Source organism: Amblyomma americanum, chromosome 3 (genome assembly GCF_052857255.1).
Source record: "Amblyomma americanum isolate KBUSLIRL-KWMA chromosome 3, ASM5285725v1, whole genome shotgun sequence".
Lineage (NCBI taxonomy): Eukaryota > Metazoa > Arthropoda > Arachnida > Ixodida > Ixodidae > Amblyomma > Amblyomma americanum.
The window spans coordinates 127,923,577-127,949,724 of NC_135499.1; the positions used below are offsets into that span (position 1 = coordinate 127,923,577).

The 26,148-nt window shown below is 48.5% G+C and overlaps 2 protein-coding genes across 2 annotated transcripts in view; both read right to left on the reverse strand.

Moving 5' to 3' along the window:
* The window catches only part of LOC144124899 (uncharacterized), a 60,697-nt gene extending 55,697 nt beyond the window's left edge, over window positions 1-5,000 (reverse strand). The window contains exons 1-3 of the mRNA XM_077657846.1: window positions 4,608-5,000; window positions 936-989; window positions 728-802 (exon numbers count right to left, since the gene is read on the reverse strand). Coding sequence (XP_077513972.1) covers window positions 728-802; window positions 936-989; window positions 4,608-4,693 — 215 coding nt within the window. The 5' untranslated portion in view covers window positions 4,694-5,000. The remainder of the gene's footprint in view (window positions 1-727; window positions 803-935; window positions 990-4,607) is intronic.
* Window positions 5,001-16,155: 11,155 nt separating this feature from the next.
* On the reverse strand, window positions 16,156-20,397 carry LOC144123296 (uncharacterized). The gene is made up of 3 exons (XM_077656150.1): window positions 20,232-20,397; window positions 19,005-19,365; window positions 16,156-16,803 (listed from the first exon to the last, which is right to left on the reverse strand). Exons 1-3 carry the CDS (start codon window positions 20,357-20,359, stop codon window positions 16,309-16,311), a joined length of 984 nt encoding a protein of 327 aa, XP_077512276.1. The 5' UTR covers window positions 20,360-20,397; the 3' UTR covers window positions 16,156-16,308.
* Between the last annotated feature and the right edge of the window lie 5,751 nt (window positions 20,398-26,148).

The window sequence follows — 26,148 nt, forward strand, 5'->3', positions numbered from 1 at the left end:
CGGAACCTTTTCAGTGTGCCCGCTCTTTTCTGTTTCACGCAGGCGTATTAACTCCGTCGCACAGTTCTGCGGGTCGGACAAAAGTCATCTATTACGAGATGCGAAATACACGCACATTTCACAGATCACCAGCGAGTTAAATGCTGCGGCTGGAAGTGGCGGCTGCGTGCAACCACCAACACGGCGAATGTCATGCCTGCCGCTAGCGCCCTTGCAGATGACATCACGTGAGTACCTCCTATACAGGCTGTTGTGCCAAATGCAGTAGGAAGCAACAAATGTAACTAGCAAAAGAACTGACTACATTATCAAATGGTTGCCAGAGTAATGTGCAGTTCTGACGAGCTTTGCACTTCTAAAAAAAATCTGCACCCTCCACAAGCAACAATGAATGCTGAAAAACGGTAAGTGGTAAGCATACACTAGAATACATATGTGCGGTTGGAACGAATGCACAAAAGAAGACAAATGACAAAAATTATCACTAGATTGTGCTGATCTTCACTGTTCGTCGCCTTCTGTGTTTTAGTCCAAAATATAAGATTTCTAGTTATGGATCACCAACACAAAATAATTCTGCTAATGCAAACAAAGAGAGGGTGAAAAAACTCCTTTATGCTAAATGATTAGTTTGCAAAAAAATTAAAACAATTAAAATGACATAACAGGCACTATTACCAGAACAGGGCAGCAAGAGATGACATAGTAAAACAGGCAACTGACATACCTCTTCGTGACAACAGCTTTGCAGAGGGGACACGGAATCTTGTACTTGTCCTGAAGGGTTTTTTCTAAGCACAATCTAAGAAGGAAGAAGCAACAGTAGGAGGTCACAATAAACTATTATTATTGTTGTAGTTGTTATTATTATTATTAAAATCAGTTCTGCACTTCCTTTCAGCACTGCTGGGCTCCATTTGCTTTGTGACACGTACCTGCAGAATCGATGATGACAGCTTGTTGACAGTGGGTCATGGAGCAGCTCCAAGCTGGAAAGCAAAGGAACATCACCGAATTTGAGAATCAAAGCTAGCATGAAAGCAGCCCTTCAGCATTATAAATTATAAGCGCAAAGTGTTGTAGCCATGTTTCTTAGGCAAACAGAAATCTGAAATACATTGCTGGAAAATGAATAGGCCAAATTTGTAACTCACTAGACAATTTAATTAAAGGGCAAGATGCAAGTTAAGCATGTTTACTTTCTTGTTTGTAGCTCTGCATCCACTAGGAAGGTACCTAATACAATAAGTACCTCCCATTTCCCAAAAAAGTGGAACTGTATGCCAACTTTTGTGTGCTTTATGAAGGCTGGCGCTGCTCCGCCTGTTGCCAAACTCATGAACTGTAGGAGGCCATGTTTGGAACTCTTTCCATCATTTCTAAGTGTTAGCAGTACTGTTTTAATGCTTACACAGTGTGGACTATAGATTAATCACAGATATGTGCTGACGTAAGCCTTCAGTGATGCAAGGGAAAAGCTGATGAGTAGCTGACCGACCAAAATGATAAAACCTCCCCTAAGAAAGCACTCCTACAAGTTTTCCGCCCTCTCTCAGAACAGTGATGACGGTGTGAGTGTATCATGGCTATTTGGTAAGCATCTCCACCAAATTTACTTTTAATGTGGGATTTCTTTTTTTTCATTTTGGGTATATGCCACTTTGAGCCCGGAGTGACTGTTTCAGTGTTTGAGTTTGGTATTCCCATTTATGGCATGCAAGATACAGAACACAGCAAAGTGCTATTTGGACATGGAAAAGGATACCCACTTTCGATAGAAACTGAACCTTAAAAGAAGAAGCTGATGTAAAAAAAGAAGGTTTGAAGAATGCAGAGCAAAGTAGCAAGTGACTCCAAGCACATGGGCACTTCGGTCAATGGGCTGACTATAAGGAAGCAGATGTCTGACTTCAAAAAGGAAACATCACATAAACCTTTTTTTCCCCTAAATGCTTGAACCTTGAACACAAATGCTTCCTGTCTCCAGTATGTGTGCACATAAAATTTGCACAGCTGGCCATTGAGTTGAATGCAGTCATATATACAAGCACTCTAGGCTGCAAACATGATATTATGTCACTTGTGAGTCCAGTCATCATCGTCACAGAATTGTCTGCAATGGGCACAAACAAAAAATGCAGGCAGGTACCTTTGCCATGCTTGAAGTTGTAGTTGAAAGCTAGGGAGAGCAGCCCACCTAAGATTCCAATGGCTGTTCCTAAGGGGCTTTAAGTAGCACCCCTAAAGGCAGCAGAACACAAGGCGTAAAATATTTACATGTAAACTATTTTTAAATACCTCTTTCAAAGCCATTCCAGACAGAACTCTATGCCAGGTGTCCATGCTTGTTGGAGGAGGTGCGTTATTGCAGCAAAGAACTGACATGACTTACGAGGAAACAGTTCCTAAACTTAAAAAAAGAACTCATCCAGTGCTGGCATAATTACAAGCAGAAAGCAATGATCTAGAATGATCAACAGGCTCAATAAAAAACACCGCTGTTAATTCAAATTTAGACACTAGAACATGATCAACAGGCTCAATAAAAAACACCGCTGTTAATTCAAATTTAGACACTAGAACATTAAAATTTTGTAACAGGAGACTGCCAACTCTAATAACAAATGTTTCACCATAATGCTCAAAATACATCAGCACCGGTGCTCACAGCTTTAAGAGTACTTTATGTAATAAAAAAGAGGAAGATGGCTCTTGAAGCACCCATTTGAACAAGAGGAGTGAGCAAGCCCGCAGTCTGCTGACCAACATTCGAACGAGAGGACTTGCCTTCATTCCAGATAGAGACAAGCCTTCTTGATGAAACATTTCCCAATTATTATTTATCCTGTTTTGCAATCACATCGACCTGTCAGCTGTCTAAAAAACACCACTGTCATAATGAACGAAAAACTGAAGGTAACAAAAATGCACTCATGGATCGTAGCACTGTTACAGGAACAAATGCCACAAACCACTATGACTTATCTAATTTAAGTTAGAAATCAAAGCCAACCAAAAACTGAAAAAACGTGACATTTCAGAACTTACTCGGTTCCTTCATCAGGTCTGAATGTGGCCGAGTTGCAGCTTGCCTTTTTAAGCCCTCGTTCCGTCAGGAATGTTAACCGCTCCCTAGGAACCGTTCCCACCTCTTACACCCACAGACTATGGCCAGTGAGCCAACGGCTGACTAAACAAGGGCTCAAAAAGGCAAGCTGTAATCTGCCCGCAGTCACACCCGATGGAGGAACTGAGTAGGTCCTGAAATGTCGTGTTTTTTAGTTAACAGCGATAGCTGTTAGGAACCCATCCCTGGCTTTCTCGTTGCCGTCGTTGGCGTAACCAGTGGGTGCTAGTGCATCAACCGGTTGCACCGGTCAACCTGGGTCGCATAAGCCTACGGGTGGCTCTGTTTGGAACAGCCGCATGCCAGTGCACGGGTGCATCACATGACCACTACACCAGTGCACCAGGACTATATGTACCCAAAACTAAACGCCTAAGCAGTTATCGCTGAATCTCACGGTACACAGTCGTAACCGTCCTGCGAGTTTATTGTTTTGCATTCTTTTCTACCTTAAGTTTCTTTTTCCTAACCAGATGGAAATCTGTCAAGCCTTTTCTTTTAAACACTAAGACATCTTTTTTTTTTTTAGTGCAATTCAGCTTTGGTTCTCAGAGAACATTCCTAATCATTTTGTGACTGCCAGAAAAAGTGCTTGCAGCAAGTCTGCCCTCATTCATCCACTTAATATGGCTTTCAGGGTCACTTCAGATGGACAGCCTGGTTGCCTAAGCAAAAAGTAGTAACACTGTTTAAGTGAATGCACCATTGAAATATACAGTCGAGATACGAAATTGCTAAGCCCCACAAGCATAAAATTCATCAAGTGAAGGTTGAGAAAGGAATGCACAGAAGCTTGGTCTAAGCTTGGGTTAAGTGCAAACCGGAATGTGATCTGTCCAACAATGTTTGTTCAAGTTGCTACTTCAGTGAGAGCGAAGAAGTATGCTTAGAATTCAAACAGTTATCATACCTCAAAAAGATGTGACCGCTTAACTGAATGTGGAGCACCTCGTGCGAATATTTCACAATTCCTCGCCCTTTTAATATGATAGAGGTGTGGATTGCGAAGCATTTCTAAAATGAAATTTCAGCATTTATTATTGATGCTGAATCAAAACAGAAAACCTCGTAACCTCTCAAACTAACAAGAACATGTCCCAACTGTGCAAGCAAGCAGAAACAAAGCTACGCGTCAGGCACGCCGCATAAATCGCCGGTAACATTTTACGGCCTTACGGCTGTTCTGAACTGCTTTTCTGCCCCGCTAACTCAATAAGCATCCCGCATTACGGACACTAATATTGTAGTTCTTATGCGTCTAGTTATATGACCCAGTCGGTAAGCAGTGCGCTTCACTGGCAGAGGTCACTGGCAACCGATATTCAGTCATAGAACTCTACTGCTGAAACCAAGCCCTAACCGAAACCCTGACGACATTTTCTCTTTATCTCGTAGGTCCGCTGCTGTTTCAAAGGCACTTCCAGCATGTAGCTTTCGCACAACAACGCGTTCCCAACAAACATAAAGGCATCTTGCTTACCATATCGGGCATTCGAGGTTTTTCACGAGCTGCAGCGCTGTGGCTTTGACTTCATTTCGAAAAGCATGCATATCTGTAGTCGTCATTTCGGACGGAACTTCTACGGTAAGGTTCAAAGAAGAGACAGATATGTCACTGTTTACAACAACAGCGTAATTAGTGTCCCAGTCGCCTATCCACTCAACTGAATAACCGGCATTCAACAGCGAAGTAGAGGCGGTACACCGGTCACGGAACACCGCACAACATGAGACAAGAAGGATATGTGCAATAAGTAAGCATCTTCAGTTGGGAAATGCGGAAATGCAGACCCTCAAAGCTTTCACTACTTTCACCGCGCGTTCAGCCGCCAAATCCATTTCCACTTCCCACACTTTCCGCGCGAAAAAGCCCGGCGTTGCCAGCCTAGTTCTGAATGTCGGTGATCTTTAAAAATATGTCCATGTACTTTTGGTTACGTGTTTGCTGCATTAAAATAACGCTTCAAATTTTAAGATGCATTGATCACCTTGTAATATTTGCTTACTATTGCTAAATAATTTAGCAATAATTTTTCTTCTGGATTTTCGGTTTTTGTTTCAGTTTTATTAACTGAACGATGGCTGTGGATAGTTGTGGCGTGGTAGGCGTGGCGCAAAAACAACTGCAATAGGTGGTGCCGATAAGTAGTGACCCATCTTCAACATTTAATGACGAGCAGCCACCGAAAGACTGAACTCCTGGAAGGCAATTAAAAAGGGGCTTTAATGCGTGTGCCCTAAACAAGTAGAAGTCCAAAACATCCCAACGCGTGTTTCCCGGCGCCCTCCCACTTACTCCCACTGGGCTTCTTCTTCTTCGCTGCCTTGGCAGCGAAGACGATGAAGACGATTTAACACCAATAAACGTTAGTTCATCAGTTATTCTCTATGGGGAGAAGTCTGCTATCTATCGTAAAATCAACAATGAATGTGGCGTCTCTATATTGCCGCAATTGGCTGCCTAGAAGGAACTTCTCACTAAAACTTTTAGTTGCAAAATCGTGGTTTGAACAGAATATGTCGACTCACTCATTCCCAAACTAGAAACAGGGCAAAATAGTGTCTCTCTTTATATTGTCTAGCTATCATCACGCCTTTACCGTAACTGGCATGAAAGCATTTCGATCTATAACTGTCCCTAGCTCTTTCGCAAAGTAAAAAAATTGTTTCGTCTATGTTTACTTGATAACTTTTTCGCCATAGTCAACACCTCAGGCAAAAGCTTCAAACTCGTCTATCCTAAATTTCATCACGCGTTTATTATAGCCATAAGCAATTTCTATCATGTCGGACTGAACATTTTTTATTCTTATTCATACCAACCACCTTTCTGCCAGTTGGTACCAGTTCCTTGTTTCATTATACGTTGCTTTCCTCACAGCCGTCATTAATTTTTTTTGTATAACAATATTTGAGGTAAGTACGGTGGGTGGTGCTTGTGAAGGGAAGAGTTGGTGGATGGGCAGCTCCGTAGCTAGGGGGGAGCGGTGGGGAGGTATGGCTGGTGGGTGATGCTCTGCATGGAAGGTGGAGGCTTCTCTCTTCGAGGCTTCAGACAGAAGCCGCCATTTTAGCATTGTGACATTCAAAGCCTGCCTTATATATACCTCCTGCAAACTCCTGCCAATGCGCTTTCTAACGCTTTCAGTTTTCTAACGCATGTAACATGCTACACCTAGAGTACCTTGTACATATATGACTGGTCCGGTGAACAGTATGCCACGAGGCCTCTGGCTCAATGAAAAGAGGGAGGATTTATTGACTTGAAAGGCAGAGAAGTTGCCCTGAAAAATATCTGGCCTGCTACTCTGCTACTCTGCAAAACAAAAAAAAACGCTGCAGCAAAGGTGATTAAGACGAGCAAGATTGCAACATCAAATCGGACACCAGTAAGAAAAAAACAATTGGAATCAACCTGGTTTCCAACTGGTTTCACTTGGAAGGGTGTTCCTACTGGATTCAAATGGACTGCCAAATGAACCAATTGAGTTTCCAATTGGTTCCATTTCGAATGGTGTTCCAATTGGACAGTCGAAATGGACTCCTAATTGGACCAACTGATTTTCAACTGGTGCTAACTGAAATTGTTGCTGTAGCCTGATTGGTAATTCACGTTCCCATTGGATATTCAGTTGAATCAGTATCTGCCAAATGGTGAGCGCAATCAGTATAACCAACTGCATCCAACTGGTTTGACTAATTGCACCCAATTTATTTTATTTTGTTCAGTACTGCCAGCCGCCGTTTGGTAGCCAAGGCAGGAGTGGAACAAGCGTGCATATCTGTACAACGCGATGAAACAAAGCAAACACACACACACACACACACACACACACACACACACACACACACACACACACACACACACACACACACACACACACACACACACACACACACACACACACACACACACACACACACACACACACACACACACACACACACACACGCACGCACGCACGCACGCACGCACGCACGCACACACACACACACACACACACACACACACACACACACACACACACACACACACACACACACACACACACACACACACACACACACACACACACACACACACACACAAAATAAAAAGCGAGCATAGAAGCAAGAAAAAAACATACTCTGCGTTTCTCAACAATACAAAAACGCAAAAAATAAGAGCATGAACGAACACACTGCGTCTATAACAGAGACACGACAGCAGATAAGAAAGAATCTGGGTTTGTCAAGCTCACCATATCACGCGGAAGCCCGTTCCATTCTGATATTGTTATTGGAAATAAAGAAAACTGGTAAGGTTTAGTTCGGCATCGTGGCACTACTATTGTCGATTTGTGTTCGCCGCGTGTTGTACGAGAAGTATTATATTCCATGTAAGAGTCAAAATTAATCTTTGTTAAATTATTAATAATGCCATGCAGCAGTTTTAAACGGTGTAACTTGCGGCAGGATTGAATTGTCTTGAGTTCAGATTGCCTTAGTAGATTAGAGACAGACACGTGTCTTCTAATGCGTTGTAGATGAATCTTAGTGCTTTCTTTTGCACGCTTTCGATTCGATTTATATCTACTTGGGTGTGCGGATCCCAAAGAACGCCTGCATATTCTAGCAATGAGCGTACTAACTCAGTGTAGGCTGTTAATTATGTTTTAGTTGTGCAGTGCTTTAGGCAACTTCTTAACAGCCAAAGTCTGTTGGACGCCTTTGAAACCAAGTGCACGATATGCGAGCTCAAGCTTAAGTTACTGCTAAATACAACCCCTAGGTATTTGTATTCATTTACGTGAGAAATGGCTGCGCCGTTAATTTTGTATGTGTAATTATGAATATGGTTCTTGCGTGTAATTGTCATTTTTGTACACTTTGAGGTGTTTTAATACATTTCGCAGGACCGACACCACTTAGAAACCAATTCATGTGAACACCTGCGTATTTGAGAAACACGGCAAAGGTTATAATAAGAACTATCTGCAGCTTAATCTGCCAAATTGTATACATCTGTGATGACCCCATAATGCGCAGGTCCACACGGGACGGAGAGGCAAAGAGACACCGTATGGCTCAGTTTAAACAAACAGGTATATTCAATAATTACACATGATTAAGATTATACATCAGAGGCTGGGGCGTCCGAGCTTACGTGCCGACGACTTCATGGGGGCGATGGAGTGGCTCCGGAGTTGGGCTCGAGCGGTTGCTGGCAGAAGCTGCACGCCGTCGGGCTTCGGCGCTGAAAGCCCTCTTGGCGAACGATGTCGTCCTGAGCGTGCTTCTTCCGTACTGCTTCTCGATTTTTATATCCTCTTCTCCACACTCCCTAGGGTGAGGACGCCCACGCCGGAGGGGAAGGAGGGGGGGGGGCTAGGGCTTTCACTTGGGCGTACAAACATACCACCGCACTTATTGTCTCGCCCCCCTCACGTGTTGAGTCCGAGGGAAAGAATGTTGTCTTCGCGGTAGCGCATAGCGTCGGCTGTGGTACGGCGCGCTCTGGCCCGCTGACAGTTCCCTTGTCCTGGAATGTGCCCGGGAGGGCCGCCCCTGAAACCGCCACGCCAATTGGGGAGGATAAAGCCTGTTTCCCCGCGGCGGCGGCGGCGGGTCCGGTTGGGTCCGGTTGGGCTTAAACCCCTTCGTTCTGGTTGTCACTCTCAACGAGCATGGCTGGGTAATTGATGATGCCTGTCATCTGGGTCTCCGTCTACGCCGCGCCGTCGAACGTGGAACCTCGTAGCCCACACAAGGAATGTACCTCGTAGCACACACAAGGAATGTACCTCGTAGCACACACAAGGAATGTACCTCGTAGCACACAAGGAATGTCACACTCGCTCACCCTCCAGAAGAATGTTCTCCGAACATTTGAGTCCCGGCAGCTCCCCTTGTCTTTCTGAATCGCCTCGCACAGTGCGTCCGACAAAACACTTTTCGCTGCACTCAACACCACTGCACAACACCATATGCCTCCGCTGTCATAACTGGCGTCTCCAGGGGCAGCACTGATCTTCTTTTACAGATAAACATGAAACTCAGCACCCAAGCCTCTCCTTTCTAGTCCAAACTGGACGAAATAAATTTACCGCAGTTACAAAGGAGCTCCCACTTCTAGCACGATCACGGCACAGACAAAAATATAGATAACGAAAGGAAGTAGGGCAGGTTCTGCATGCGCTCCGCATGCTCTCCTGTGAAGGTGTTACTTAATGACAGAAAGGTTTAACTACCAACTCCGATAACTTAACACATAAGCACATAGCAATGTTATGAGCTGTGGCATTACACAATTCTAACCAGTTCAAAACTCCGCTCTGTTTACACCATTAGCCCGACTTAGCTTTCCGATTTCGCAGCGGATATCGGCCTTCATGAGTCATACTAAGTAAGTCTGTGACCCTTTGTCTGCTTTGGGACTCGCGAGGGCTCGTGGCAGGAGCCTCTCCTGGCGTTATCTGCGCGGCAACCTCGCGCGCTTCTTCTTCTAGCAATGCATGAAGTAAATCCGGTGGCATTCCGGCCGTCACCTCTGGCGCCTGCCGAACAAATGCAGGAGAGGGCGTTTCTTGCGAACTATCTGCGCGCTCCGCTTCACTTCTGTCCCCATCAAAATCCGCGCTTTCCCTTTCCTCATTTCGTGAATACTGAACCGGTGCCGACTTGAGGCGATTTGCGTGTATCCTTATCAAGCACCGGTTCACGTCTCGGACTCTGAAGTTTACCGGAGAAAGCTTCTCGACAACCTCGCACGGTCCTCTCCACTTCGTCTGGAACTTACGAGCTAGCCCAATCTGCCTTTGGCAGTTTTCAATGTACACGCTGTCCCCCACATTAAACGGCGCGTCTCTAGCACTGCGATCGTGCACCTCCTTCCTGCGCTTCGCGGCTTTCTTTAAGGCCTCCTTTGCGATGTCCCTCGCCACTTGCAAGCGCGATCCTAGCTCCACCTTATAGTCGTCCAGTGAAGCGTATGGGACACGACGGGGGCCCTCTGGCACTTCACTAGGCTGGTCCGGGTCTCGGCCGTAGAGAAGAAAGAATGGCGATTCGCCCGTGCTCTCGTGTGCTGCGGAATTGTAGGCAAACATTGCATACGGGAGCCACAAGTCCCAGTCCCGCTGGTCGCGCGAAACAAAATGCGACAGGAACCCGGCCACGGTTTGGTTCAGTCGCTCCACCGCGCCGTTGCAAGCCGGATGGTACGGTGTTGTCTGCTTCTTAGCGATATTAAGCAGCTCGCAAACTCTCCTCATTAGCTGCGACACGAAGTTCGTTCCCCGATCTGTCAAGAGTTGCCTCGGGGGTCCATGTCGGAGCACGATCTGTTCGACAAATGCTCTTGCAACCGTGTCTGCCTTCTGATCTGGGAGTGCTACCGCTTCCGCGTATTTTGAAAGGTGGTCGACAAATACTAAAATGTACTTGTTTCCGGAAGTGGTCGTGGGCAATGGGTCCATTATGTCCATACCTGTCCGCTCGAAGGGAGCCGAAACCTCAGGGAACGGCTGAATTGGAGCTGGTCTTCGTCCCTTGGGTGTTTTTCTTTCGAGACAGGAATGACACTTCGCACAGTAGTCTCTAACATCCTGTCGCATGCCACTCCAAAAGTACAAACGCTCCACACGCCTGCGTGTCTTCGCTACGCCAAAATGACCGGCGCATGGCGCATCGTGAAACGCGCGAAGAACCCTTTCTGTCCACGACCGAGGTATGACGACTCTCTCCCAAGCGGTTTTCTCTGGTCTCCCTTTCCTGGTTGGCCTCGTGCGCCGACACAGGGTGCCGTCTTTGCCAATGAAATAACCTAGCTGTTCGGGGTGAGACGGTGCGCCCTCTAAGCTTTGGATTATTCGCTTCAGGTCAGGATCTTTGCACTGCTCTGTGCGTAATTCGGCGGGGTCGACTACGGGGACAAACTCATCTATAGCTGCCACGGCAGCTGTGCGGCTGAGTGCATCAGCATTCAGATGTGTCTTTCCTGACTTGTGCTCAACTTCAAAGCAGTATTCCTGCAGGTGTAGATTCCATCTAGCGAGTCGCGAGCTAGGGTCCCTGACACTCATCACCCATTTCAGAGGATGGCAGTCTGTGACTAGCTTGAATTTGCGGCTGTAAAGGTAGCATCTGAAGTGCTTTACTGCCCAGACAACGGCGAGGCACTCTCTTTCCGTAGCTCCGTACTTTTGCTCTGTGGGGCTCAGCTGTCGGCTAGCAAAAGCAATGGGATGTTCTTTGCCCTCGATAACCTGAGATAGCACGGCACCAACTGCGAACTTTGACGCATCTGTGGCCATAACGAAGGGCAAATTAAAATCCGGGTGGCGCAACAGCGGTGCACTCATTAGCTTCCTTTTCAGGGCCCCAAAAGCATCCTCCGCGTTTTCGTCCCAGCGAAAGGCGACATTTTTGGCTGTTAAGGCGGTGAGCGGCTTAGCGAGCTTGGCGAACTCCTCTATGTGCCTTCGGTAGTAACCGATCAGGCCGAGAAACTGCCGGACCTGGCGGACGCTAGTCGGGGATGGAAAATCCGAGACACACCTTAGTTTCTCAGGGTCCGGTCGCACGCCGTCAGCTGAAACAACGTGCCCGAGGTATTTCACCTCGTTTTTGAGGAATTGGCACTTAGAGGGCTTCAGCTTGAGACCCGCTCCTCTTAGTCGCACCAAAACCTGCTCAATATCGCGCAAATGGTTCTCAAAACTGTCACTGTATATGGTAATGTCATCCATATACACGAAGCACAGCCTCCCCAGAAGACCTGCCAGGATAACATCAGCGGTTCTCTGCCAGACAGCAGGGCTGTTGGCCAGACCCATTGGCATTCTTTTCCATTCATAGTGCCCTGAGGGCGTGTTGAATGCCGTTTTCTCGGCATCTGCCGGATCCATTGCTATCTGCCAGAATCCCGCCGCCATGTCCACTACCGTGAAGTACCTGGCAGAGCCCAGCTGAGAAAGCGTCTCCTGTATATTGGGGATGGGGTATGGATCTATGCGAGTTACGGCATTTAGTTTGCGGTAGTCCACTACCAATCGATACGAGCCATCTGGCTTTTCCACCAATAGTGCTGGTGCTCCCCAGGGTGACTTTGAGTGTTCGACAATGCCGCGATCAATCGGGTCCTGCACCTGCCACTCCATCTCCTCACGTTGGGAGTAAGGAATCCTGTACGCACGCTGGTAAACGGGCGATGAAGTGCCGGTTTCTATCCTGTGCTTTATAACGCCACAGCAGCCCAAATCCAGGTTGGACGCGGCGAATACCTCCGAGTAGTCGTTCAGCAAACCAGCCAGAGCCTCCCTCTCCCTGGATTTTACGTGAGAAAGATCGAACGACACCTTTGGAGCAGCCGAAGGACTAGCATGCTCTACAGTTGCGAGTACCGTGTCGGTGGGCTCACGTTGCTCTATCGCAGAGGTGAAGAAAGCCAATGTTTTGTTCTTGGGAAGGCTCAGTGGCTGCTGGCTACAGTTAACCACCCGTAGGGGCACTCTGTGGGCGTCATTAACTGTCACGAGGCACGCGGCTGCCTTCAGGCCATTGCTGAGAGAGTCGACCGGCTCAAGCACTCCCACGGCGCCGCTCTCTACATCTGAAGGCACAAACGCGTACAAAATGTGCTCCGACCAAGGAAGGACGACCGCCTCCTCGACCAGCCGGACGGCAACCCGCGAATATACCTTCTCCAATGATCCCACTGTTTGACGGGTGTCAATATCGGTAATGCGAATCTCAGCCCCTCTCCTGTTCAAAAACGGAACTTTTGAGCCGCCCGCATTAACCTCTTCCTCAGAGAATGAGACTACTACCTTCCCTTTTCTCAAAAAATCCTGCCCTAATATACCTGACACTCCGTTTGGCAGAGACACCGTGTCCGGGCATACGTAGCAGGGGTGCTCCAATGCAATTCCGCCGAGAGAGAAGTGTAACCGGTAGAGTCCACTTATGCCAAGAGGATCCCCCGTTATGCCTACAAATTTGGTTGCCATACCACCAGACGCTTCCAACACCTCGCGGTCCCCCTTCCTTCGAAGCGTGTTAAAACTGCTCTCCTTAAGCAATGTCACCTTTGACCCCGTATCTATCAACAATTCCATACAACAACCATTTAACTTGCAACGCACAACAGGGCATGCCTCGTCGGCCACACAAACTACCACCACCTCATCATCTACTGCTCCCTCCCCACGCTCCTCAGGCTGGGGAGGACTAACTAGTTTTTTGTCTCGGTATCTGGAGCCCCGCTGTAGGCTTGCTTAGGGCGTGTCTCGCCTGCTTCTCTTTGTGGCTCCCCACGGCGCACGTTTTGGCAGAACCTGGCGATGTGTCCGCGACCCTGGCAAGCGAAGCATACGATTTCTTCAAAATCTCGCATACCGCGCCTGTAGCTTTGTGGCGGTCTCCGGTTTCCACCGAATGGGCGCTGTTGAGCGCGCGCTTCAACCTGGCATTCTACCTGCTGAGATAGCAGCTGTTCTAAGCGATCTAACCGCTCTGTCAAGAGAGCAACCTCAGGGTTGAGCACCGCTCTCTCTATGACGCGTACTCTCGCTGCGGCTGTCGTTAACGCCTCATTTTGTTCCTCATCCAATGCGGCCTCCACGGCTTGGTCGAAATTGCTCGGCTTGCGCGAGAGCACGAACCGGCGCACGGGGTCTTGCAGACCAGCCACGAACAAAGCGGTCATTTCCTCTTTAAGTATATCCTCCGCGTATTTCTTCTTAAGCTGGTCTCCTTCCTCTTCCCTGCTTAACGTATCGCGCGCTAAGCGCTGAAGCCGCGACGCAAACGTTCGCACGTCCTCCCCTACCATCTGTCCGGCGTCACGGAACCTCTGTACTCGCACGTGACGTGGTTCAGTGTCAAAATGCTCAAACGCGAGCTTCTTAAATTCCGCAAATGATTTTGTGGATTTTACTTTTTCGTCTCGCCATGCAAAATCATGAGCAGCTCCTGCCATCTTACACCTCGCCATTCCCAGCATTTGAGCATCGGACCATCCCCCCATTTTCCCAATCTCTTCTAGCATGGAAAAGAAATCGCAGATTGGAAACCCTGTCTGATCTCCCGTAAACGTCGGAATGACGCTTCCTAATGCCAGCATGCTTGCTCCGAGCGACGGCTGTGGAGTGGGAGCTCCCTCAGATAAAGACATTTTTTTTTTCAAGCCCTCCGGTGCCTCAAGCCTCTCAAATGGGGGTAAAAGTCCCACAATCAGTCCCGTGATTACCTTTTGATTACAATTTTGAAGTCATGAATGTCGCAGCATTCAGAGGACATTTGCTTTTGAGACCCCACTTCTGACACCAGTGTGATGACCCCCATAATGCGCAGGTCCACACGGGACGGAGAGGCAAAGAGACACCGTATGGCTCAGTTTAAACAAACAGGTATATTCAATAATTACACATGATTAAGATTATACATCAGAGGCTGGGGCGTCCGAGCTTACGTGCCGACGACTTCATGGGGGCGATGGAGTGGCTCCGGAGTTGGGCTCGAGCGGTTGCTGGCAGAAGCTGCACGCCGTCGGGCTTCGGCGCTGAAGGCCCTCTTGGCGAACGATGTCGTCCTGAGCGTGCTTCTTCCGTACTGCTTCTCGATTTTTATACCCTCTTCTCCACACTCCCTAGGGTGAGGACGCCCACGCCGGAGGGGAAGGAGGGGGGGGGGGGCTAGGGCTTTCACTTGGGCGCACAAACATACCACCGCACTTATTGTCTCGCCCCCCTCACGTGTTGAGTCCGAGGGAAAGAATGTTGTCTTCGCGGTAGCGCATAGCGTCGGCTGTGGTACGGCGCGCTCTGGCCCGCTGACAGTTCCCTTGTCCTGGAATGTGCCCGGGAGGGCCGCCCCTGAAACCGCCACGCCAATTGGGGAGGATAAAGCCTGTTTCCCCGCGGCGGCGGCGGCGGGTCCGGTTTGGTCCGGTTGGGCTTAAACCCCTTCGTTCTGGTTGTCACTCTCAACGAGCATGGCTGGGTAATTGATGATGCCTGTCATCTGGGTCTCCGTCTACGCCGCGCCGTCGAACGTGGAACCTCGTAGCCCACACAAGGAATGTACCTCGTAGCACACACAAGGAAAGTACCTCGTAGCACACAAGGAATGTCACACATCATTTGTGCTATCTCTGCAGTCGAAAATAAAATATGCTTAACTGGTAAGCGCGACTAGCCCCATTATGGGAGTCCTACATACGGGATATATAAGCGGAAGCAAAAGTGTATTGTGCACGTGGATATGTGTTGGGCTAATGTTAGGTGTGTGACTGCCCTATAGCCGTTTTTTGAGTGTAATGTATGATTCGTTTGAGCTCCGAAAAAAAATTAACTTCCTTTAGAAACTTGTTATGAGCATGCAGTCCTCACAGATCAGTTTTTCTTTTGCAGCTTAATATCTCTCACATTGTGTACATTGCGAAGCTTAATTAATTGGGTGGTAGATTTTGTGAAAGTTTTCTGGGTGCAATAATTGCCTGCGTTATACCTAGGTGGGGCTATTATTCGAGTTGGCACAATTGGTCGAACTGGTCCAATTGTGTACTAATTTACGATTGGAAATTGCAATTGGTACCAATTGAAAGTTTCCCAATTGGAGTACAATTTTTTTTTTGACGGGGACTCAAGAAATGTACGCTTGTCGGATCCTATTGCGTTGAATGTTGCAGTACTGTCTCCATTTAGCTTAAAAGTATCCGACGCTAGTTAACGTGAAACAAACATTTGTTGAAGAATCTTATACAACAAAAGGCCCAGCGGCCACTTTAAAGACATAAAAACAACAATGCTAGCCCACACTAGTATACAACAGGCGCCACGCAAAGGGAAAGAAAGACGAAATGTTTATTCAGAACATAACGCTTCAGAAAAGCTTGAACGTCACAAATAAAGGCAAAGGTTCAACACGCTCTGTACACTGCCTCCAGAAGTATATCCCAGACTGGAATATGCGCAAAGTTTCATGACGTGGAGTAATCTTTGAGGAACCCACTGGAATAATTCAACATTACAGTTCGTACGCAGGTATATCCAATATCATCACTTCGAGGTGCAGTGACTTGCTATAGGTTGAGGTCAATAGAAGAAGACCTCGCCCGCACCACTCATGTATCGCGGGTACAAAAATAGCGTCAAAGTTAAAGGCCTAGAGGCAGTCCATGGACCCCACCGCACACGAAACTACCAATAAGGCGGCGGGAATTCTGGACGCTCCAAGATTTCCCCAGAGCCGACAAGCGTAGGTACGTTGCTGTCCGGGACGTTGACTTCCGCCCCAGCGAGCCTAGCATGATCGAAGAGTGGTACGGCGCGGCTGCGTTGCCCGTACCGGCGTCGTGAGCTATGCACCAGGCTCATGTTCCAACGAACCACGTCGCAACGCGACTTCTCGGGCGCCGCCATAGGTTGGTCGTCCACATCCGCCGACGATGAGCCGTCGGAGACGCCGCATCGGAAAGCGCGCGCGAACTGAGGTAGGTGGCGCAGCGGTAAGTTGACGCGGTGCTCAGGGGCCAGGCGACGCCAGGCCCGGAACTGGCGCGCCTGGTATTGCCCGTCGCTGCGCTCGCAATTGTCCAGCGCGTAGTAAAGAAAAAAGAGCTGCTCGGAAGAAACGGCGCTGAGAGACTGCAGCCTGAAGTCCGACTGCCGGTTATGGTCAGCATTCAGCAGCTCCTGCGCGCAGAGGGCAATCATGGCGGAACAGTAAACTCCAGGCATAATGAGCATGTGCTCAAATTCTACGTATTTCCCACGCATAGAGAAATCGAAGCGGGATTTTGATGACGAGTTAAAAGAGACACTAGCCGAATTAACTACAAGTTCTATAAAACTGATTTTCTATCTAACTACGCGGTTCGTACGACCAGCAAGTCTTCTCACAATTCCAAGGAATTTTTGTCCAGAGTTGTTTTCAACTTAAATCGACTAGTGAAGTACCTCAAAATCTGGCCATCAAATTTCTGGACCTGAAACTCACTTTTAAGCAGAACCACACTTGCTGGTCGTACGTACCGCGTAGCAATAAGCCATTGCTTCCTTACACTTCGTGTCACGCAAAACTGGTAAAACGTGCCGTAGCTAAGTCGTGCTTCACCAGTGCTCTATATTAAGTCTTGCTTTCATTCATTACAATACAGTTTCAACTACCAAACTCAACGTCTATTGAGGGCTGGTTATCCCAAGCAACTGCTTGTCTCTATATCAGAATCCATCCTTCGAAGTTGATTGAAAAAGAAAAGCCGCCGGCTAATCCCGTTAACAAGGAAAAAGAAAAGACCACCGTGCCCCCCCCCCCCCCCCCCCCCCATTCACCATTTTGCACACAGGCTGAAAAAGATTGGCAAGCGTGCCGAAGTTAGAGTTGTCTTCTCGGCTCCCGGAAAGCTAGGTAAGATTTGTAAAAAAATTAACTAACCATAAGTCGCGCAAGAATGTACCACTAATCACGAGAACCGTTTCGTAGCTTGCCAAGAAGGTGTTGTCGATGTCATCCCACTATCATGCGGGAAACAATATATTGGTCAGACGGGCGGATGCCTTAACGAACGCCTTAAAGAACATAATAACAACGTGTATAACACCGTGAAAGGGCATCTAGGCACTCATTGCAGAGATTGTGACAGGAAAGATTGCCAGACGGACTTCAACAAGACCAAGGTGATAAACAAGCACAAGAATCAGCTAACGCGTGAAATCATCGAAGGCGAAAAAATCGCCAGGTCAGCAGACACATGCGTTAGCACCAACTTTGGCAATTTCATCTAAGGAATTGGACTTTTTAGCCGCACGCAAGTGACATAGCGATGGCTCCTTCTGTGTCATGAATGAATGCGTGTGTTATTTTTCTTTTTGTTGTTTAGGGCACCTATTTACTTCCACGCTCCAAGCAATAAAATTTCTGTTGCAAGTCAATGCCCGTCTGTGTGTTTTCCTTCTGTCCGTGTCCAAGTTCGTGCTATTCTTCAGGAATATGCTACATCGCCATTCACTTCCAAACGGCTGCAACCAGCCTTTCTCAGTGTGGACTTCACGAATGTAAAAAGAGGGGAGGGAAAATTTTTAATTTGTCTTTCTCAGCCGTGAATTTGTTTTCCACTGCCGGATGAACGTTAACATAGCAAGAAATAGCAGATAATCACTTTTCACTGAGAACAGTAATTGGATGGGTCTTCCTAAGCGTACCTTAAAGTTGAAGTGGGGAAAGTCACAAACTGGGTGGTTCCGCCGTTTCTTCGCAACTGCGGCCGTCGGGTGCTGCAGGTCGCCCATTCTCTTGCCCTTTCTTTCATTCCCTCCCTCCTTCTTTCGTTCATATTGTTCTCCTTTTGAGAGGAGTACTTACAGGGTTCAGGGGTCAACCATTATCGTAAGAGAAGAGCACAAACAAACCACCCGTAAGGCGTATTAAGCTGAAATGAAAGGGCGTACTGTATCCTATTCCTTCTAATCATTCTGTGAAAATAGAGCAAAAAGGAAGAGTTAATTTGGGCTGATAAGAACATTTTTTTGGAGAGGGGGGTGCAAGAAGGTGCTATAAAGAAAGAGAACCAACTCTCATCACAATTTACGCATCGAATGCATTCGCAAAATTTCTTAAATGCGCGCTACGTGATTGGCAGTTATGCGGGTGCTGGCCAGTCATGAGTGCATTTGACAGGGCAGTCAAGTGGCTCAAAATCACAAGAATGGTGTTGGCTATCACGATCCACTCTTGGGTGAAACAGGTATTATGAAAACGATCCTTGAATTCTGAAAAATAAAACAAAGAAAGCCCACACTTTTATGGTCGCTCGCTTCAGTAAAAGCCAAATTTTGACATCACTTTCTTCCCAAGCGCCTCATGTCAATGGCACGCGGTCAGCACACATTCCCACCTTGAAAGCGGCGAAGGCGAGTGCCAGGGCAGCAGTCTGTGCCAGCATAGGATAGCGGACCTCAGAAGCGTCTCGTACCAGTCCGGGGAAAGTAGGCTGCAGTGAGCGCGGAAGGGCAGCGAAGTCTCTCTCCAGGCAGTCAAGCAGGCTGTCCAGGCGGCGACGCGAGACAGCGTCCAACAGCCACTGCGATTCCGCATCCTCGTTGCTGTCCCACTGCTCGTACGCTACGGGAAGAAGCCCTTTGTAGAGCCTCACCGCCGTGCGAGAAGCGTGGAAGGCGAGCAGAGAGCTGTCGGCTATCCACGAACTGTTCACTAGGCCTACCGGAACGTACACAGCCTGTTCTGCCTCGCTGTACCTGCGCAGAATACGTGGATGGCACTGGCAAGCATATAAGGAGTTGGCGCACAGCGTAGTACAGCCACTGGTATACAGCCCGACCGAATCCAACAGAGATGGGGAGTCGTTTCAAAGTGGCAGAAGTTCGCGCCACTTATTGGAGTTCTCTTCAATCCACCTAGTGCTACAGGGCAGAAAGTTGAGCTAGTTGGTACACGTTCATTATGAAAAAACCTGGCGCTATCAAACGACGACACAGAGGGGACACAGCGCTGTGTCCCCTCTGTGTCGTCGTTTGATAGCGCCAGGTTTTTTCACCTAGTGCTGTTTAGTTTATAATATGTGTAATGTGAATCTGTATGATAATGTATGCTATGATTGTGTGTGCTTGCTGCATACTTCCATGTACACAGGGGCCGCGGACTTTCTCAAGCCCATCTTGAGGCTTTTTTTCGGCGATCCACAACACCACTGATGTTGAAACAAGCTGGTTTGAGGTTGCAGTTCGAAATTTCTTAGCTGCTTTTTATTAATGTTTTGACATGATTAACATGGAGATATTTTATGCTTGACGTTAACTGCGCAAACACCTGCCTTCTACCTGTACATGGCAGACAAGCGCCGTTTTGGACGCACAGGTGTGGACGCAAGTAAACGGAGCTCGCTATTCTGCCCTAAATGCAATCGCGTCTGATCTGGCAGAAATGAGAAGATGCTGTGTGGCCATGAAAAATCGTAGCAGTGAGCGCTACCAGCATTCACACGCTATGCCTCCTAATAATAAATAGGTAACTGGTAAATTGGGTTAGAAGGCTACAACATGCTCCGTTTACTTCTGTCTTCACACGTACAGTTCCAATGGCAAATTAGAAGTGGGCCGCTCACCTGCTATCCGTATTGAAGGCAAAACCTGGACTGAGAGGCCTTGTCTTTTTGCTAATTTGGCGCAGCCGTTCTCGGTGATACCTTCCTAGGGTACGAGCAAACATTTGCAACGAACCACCCTCGTTCATTTTGTCGGAAGGATTGAGAGCGCAGAAGTCTGCCCCCAATGACGACGACGGCTCATAGAAGCGCACTATATGTAATCTTGGCAGTCTGTGACTGAGCATCTTGAGACTCTTGTCAGTCAACCAGGAGATAAAAGGAAGGTTGCGGTACAACTGGCCCTCCAGACGAGCCAGCCACAGGCGACTCGCGGTGGTTGCCCCAGCGGCGGCTTGATGCATGGCCTGAGCCTTCATTAGACAGGATGGTTGTACGGTCTCTACCGCACGGAGGCACAGAAGCCAGCCCATTTTAGGAGGAAGTACTCGACCCGCAAGCTCGACGCTGAGAATTCTTCGGAGGTTTTTGGCGCGATCGGGGTCAAATAGGGCCGCGAAGTAGACCAGAATGCGGAAGCCGAGATAATTTGCAAAAGCAGCAACACTCGCTGATGATATGAGCGCTTGCAGTTGATCGATGAGCAGGCGCGGATTTCTTATCACCACAGCCGTGCCCTCACTCACGCCGTCCTCAAATATCGACCTGAGAAACAAGCTGACGTTGTCGTCGATGTCCTCGAACTTGGCGAATAACACTTGCCAAACGGTCTTGTTTCCCTTAAGGTTTGCCAGGCTCCTGACCACCGTGGTAATCTGAGAGGCCAAGTTATCCAAACTCGGAGCGACTTCGGCGCTTCCCAGCTCCTTAGCTGCCTCAGAAACCGCAGAGCGCAAGGTGTCGGTGACTTCGCTGAGCGAGTAGTCTTCCAAATGCAGGTACCTCGGGTAGCTCAGTTCCACTGTCGGCTTCATTCCGTTACGATGCGCACCTACGGCGACCTCCATAATCGACGCGATACCGTACCTGCGAATGAGCATGCCTGCCATACGCCATATTTCACTCCTTTGAAAAGAGCTGCCTTTGTAAGGCCATCTTCTGATGGGCAGTGTCGCGAAGACTTCTTTTTGCAGGAAAGCAACGGTGTTTCCGGAAGGTCGTACGCAAGCCTTGTACAAAGCCCTTACCAGAGTGACCTCCCTGTGGCGCTCATTCAAAATGAACTCGCGCAAGCCAGCCGCTATAGATTCTTCCATTAGCGTGTCCACAGAACTGGAGGCTCCGCCAGCAAGCGGTCGCACCGTAGACATTTCCTCCTTCTTGCAAACATAACGGTAAAAGTTGCTGCATGGCGACCGCTCTCTAGTGATGTATCGTTTGAGGCGATGTCCTTCTTGAACGCACAGTGGTGTAGTGCAGAGGCTGATTTTGACTGGGGGTTCGGTAGCCACGTTTCTTGTGGTCCGTATGATTAGTTCAGCAGCCGGGATGGACTGAACAGTTGGAAAAGGTTCGCGAACCGCTTCAGCCTTCTGCGCTAATTTGCCTGTGTAAACTTTTCGAAACAGCAAGTAAACAGCGAACATCCACATGAGGCATAATATGCTCACAATCATCGCAAAACGGATCTCTGGGTAAAATGATGCCGTTTGATAGATAGGAGGCTGCCTGCGGGTCTCGGAATCTAATGTCGACGGTGGGGCCATAGTCATTCGAACATCCACGGCGTCGTCATTGTCACTCCGTGGGGAAGCTAAGCCTGGCCCCTTTGGCGATCTAAGGCCCAAGCTTTCTTTGGCGTTCTCTTGCTCCTTGAGGGCAGAGAAGTATTCGCAGGAAAGGGCGCTCAACGGATCACCTCCTTTGTTTGATTCGCAACCCTGCAACGGAGTAGCGAACGGCGTGTGTGGAGTTAGTTCCATACTGATTTCTTTATTTTTTGGGGGAAAAACACTGTCAGGCGACGCTCCACTAATGCATTCCTTGGCCTGCTGGGCTGTCTTTTCGGGAGGTGGAGGCAAGCATTTCGAAGCTCGTGGTGACTCGGACGTACCAATAGAATCCTTGTGGTAGTTTGATTCAGTCTTGTCATTCAGTGCTGGTACTGTGGATAGCGGCTTTAATGATTGCGTGTCACGCCCAGACGTCTTAGTGAACTCTTGGTCAGCATCAGTAAGAGAAGTGCCAATTTCTGCAGCTGTGTGACCTATTGCATCTCGTTCCGTTGTTTCAGAGAGGCGTTGTGAACGAAGTCGTTTCGAAGCTTTCACTGTATTGGCGGCAGCACTCTGCGGTTTGACTGACGCGACCGAAGCCACAGATGGCCGCGCAGACTTTCGCACGTAGGTCAGTTCTCGCTGGTCGACCGCATCATCTATCGTCGCTTGCGAGAGTCGTTTTAAGTGAAGTCGTTCTTGCTTAAGCGTTGAATCCAACTGCTCTCCATCCGTCGCCTCTTCGGGGAGGGTATCCTGTAGCCTAGCTGACGAAAATGAGCCTGGTCCAACGTAAGCCATAGAGGGTCGCACGGAGTACGTTTCTGTCTGGTAGGTCGCACCACGTCCTGTTGTTCCAGAGAGGCGTTTGGACTGAAGTAGTTCATTAGATGTTGAACGCAACGGCGGTTTAGCTTTCACAGTTTTGGCCGGACCTTCTTGGATTGACATTTCTTGGTTGAGTCCGACGTAAGCGGTGGACGGCCGCACAGGCTGTGGCACGGGGTACGGCTCTGGTTGGTTGATTGCATTTCGTCCCGTCGCGTCAGAGAGGCGTTTCAAGTGAAGTCCTTGCTGTGGCATGGACGGCATCTCCTGTTTCCTTTCCATCCCTTCGGTGAGACAATCCTGATGCCTAGCTGACGTAACTGAGTCAAGTTCGCCATAAGCCATAGACAGCTGCGCAGGCGGTCTCACGGAGTGCAACTCTGGCTCACCATTCTCGTCTTGTTTCGTTGCTTCAGAAACTCGCCCTAAAGGAAGTGCTTGCTCATTCAGGGATGTAACCTGTTCTTCAGTTTGCAATACTTTGGCTGGAACTTTCTGCAGTCTAGCTGGCGCACTTGCGTCAAGTGCGGCAGCGGCCCGAGATGATCGCGTCGAGCACGCTTCGGGCTGGTGGATCTCCTGTAGTTCCGTTTGCTGAGAGAGGCGTTTTAAAGAAACTCCTTGCGTCTTAGATGCCATGAGCTCCTCTTCATCTTCGATTAAGTTGGCGGCATCGACATGCAACATGTTTAATGTAGCTGGGTCAAGTGCTGCAGACGTCACAGAAGGCCGAACAGAGGACAAATTAGGAGGTGGCTGCTTCCGCGTGGGCATCATGTTTGGTTCTCCAATCTCGGCTGCCTTCGCAGAACTTGTTCTTGGGAGGGAAATTCGTAGTGAGCCGCGATGTTCTGAGAGGATGGTCTCCTGGTGCTTTCCTTCACCACCGAGTGCACTTTGTTGTTTCGGTCGAGTGAATGTTAATCCGGACGACGCCGATGAGCCTACGGAGCACCTTCCAGAAGGCCGCCGCCACTCGCTTGGATTCTTCGTCATCGGAGCGCTTCCCACCTCTGGTTTTCTAGTGTGAGCTTTACTGGCCGCACCCCTCTCAACCGATGCCCCACTGTGTGGATGCTTGCTGGCAGTTTCTAGCTTGGTGGGGCCTTTCTGAAGACGGAGAACGGGAGAAACGCGCCAAGCCCGGTAGAGTTCTTCTTGGCCATCTACATTCGGAAGAAGGAGATACAAGTCAGCGTTCGACACTTGCTGCTGAAACACTTGCGGCTCGGAGGCGATCTCCCTAGCAGTTGACGTATTAGCAATCGACCTTGTCATGGGCGATTGCAGTGCGGGTAGGATGGAAGAGTCATAAGCTCCTCCGACTTGCAAGGTAACCGGGATTTGTTCGTGAGAACAGGCCGCAATGGCTCGCGGTGACTTGCAATAGTGTGGTGCCGCCGGACCTGTGACGTATCCCTCGTCGAATTTTGTGTTCAAGGCGGTGCCATGTACTTGGTCCGTTGGCCGCATTGCAGAGGAACAAGAGGCATGAGGCGCGTCTGTATCCATGTTGATGCACCTGTGGTGACATACATGGTGCGACACACATGCACGTTTGGGCATGCATGGTCGGAAGGGCGGAGCACTTTGGCAACGCGAATGGGCCTCAGAACCTACTGTAGATGTATGTTCGTGATGCTGTCGGTGGACGAAGGTCGAGTGGCAGGGATGGTGATGCTTCGAAGTGCACGTATTCATAGCGATGGGATGTGATGACGAGGCTGGTTCGCGGAGAGAATAGGCTCCTGGCCACTTATCGGTTGACATATCAATAGACAACCTGTCTTCTCTGTCGGTTACGGACTTGCGCCTACTCGCGTTCGATACTCGACGACTATAGTTGATTTGTTCGGGAGCTTCACCATGCAGAGATGATCTGCGCCGCGTTTTGTGCCGATGGCTGACAGACACTCGCCTGCTGTGCTCCTTGATGCCCATGGAGCTCCTGGAGGCTCGTCTGCCTTTGTCTCTGGATTTGTCGCAAGGGCGTGCGAAAGTTTCCCTGGCTTGGACTGTATGCCTGCTGGATTCCTGTGGTAATGGTATGACCTCGCCAGATTCAGTAATAGTTCTTCCCCATTTCGGCATGCTCTCCGTATTGCTCGGAACGCTGGGAAGTTTCGTCAAAGGGTGAGGACTCCGAGATTCCGACGACTTTCTGTACACGCCAGCGGTCAATGCGTGGGTCGGCTGTGGGCGACAAAAAAAAAAAAGTGTTTACCAGACAAGCTTGTGCAGAGGCATTTGAAAAGTCATTGAAATGCTTAACGAATTAAAACAACAAAGCTGCGGTTACGTCGTAGTTTTTTATGCCTCATGTGACCTGTACTGAACTTTAAAGCCACAGCCACACTTCATCTTTTGAAACCGATACACCATAAGAGAAGAAATTAATTAATGCGTAAGCATTGTATGGCTGTGTTTGCGGTTTCGAGTCATCGCGAGCTTGTCATCACGATAACGTTCGAACGAATTGAGTTATAAGAACAAGAATGGTTGCATTAGATAGAGCATCAAAAAATCTCTCAGGGAAAATCATGAAATGCATGTGGGGTAGTTAGCTAATTAATTAGAGCCAAAATGTACAAAAGTGGGCGGGGCCGGCGCAAATTTGAAAATACCGGAAGTGGGCGGAGCTAAAGCGTGGTACCGAATTTGAAGTTGAGTAAAGAGAGGCAAAGAGGGACAAAGAGGAGCGAGGAGGCGTCAATGCTTACGCATTTCTCCAATGCGGGGGCCGCAGTGATCTCCAAATTTTTTCATAAATGATTTACCGAACGCAAGTGAATTACACGCGGTGATGAATGTAAACTAATGTCTTATGCATCAATACAAAAAGAAAACACGCAACCAAAAACTTCTTGTTTGTGCCCTTTTAACAATTCATCATTTTTTCCCTTCTCTGTAAACCTGAAGCGTTCGAGTGATTTGAGATTTTAGTTTCACTGGTTAGTGCAAATTTTGAGCGCGCATTTTTCTCCCGCCTTTCGCGGTTCACTAGAGTGGTCGTCGGCACGGATGGCGTTTTAGAGGCGTGCTTTCACACCAGGGGCATACTGCGCTAGTTTGAGAAACTTCCTGAAATATTTTGCTGAGGATGCTGAGGGCGACCGATAGTTTTCCGCGGTTGCTGATGCGGTCGCGCTAAGAAAAGATCGCGCAAATTGAAAGTGTATGAACACAACTACGCCGCAACACAGCGCAGGCTCTGCTGTAAAAGATGCTGTTCCGTGGACTCACGTGGGTTCTAGCGGTTTTTGTTCGTATTAAGGCGAAAACCTTTAATGGCTCATACTCGCGGTGACCGCCCATTCGGTCACGTGACATCGCGGTGTCCGTTCGTTACATCCTAGGTTACGTGACCGGGTCTGTCCGTTACGTTCGTGACATTGTCACGTGATCACAACCTGCCAACTGGACTGTGAGCAAAC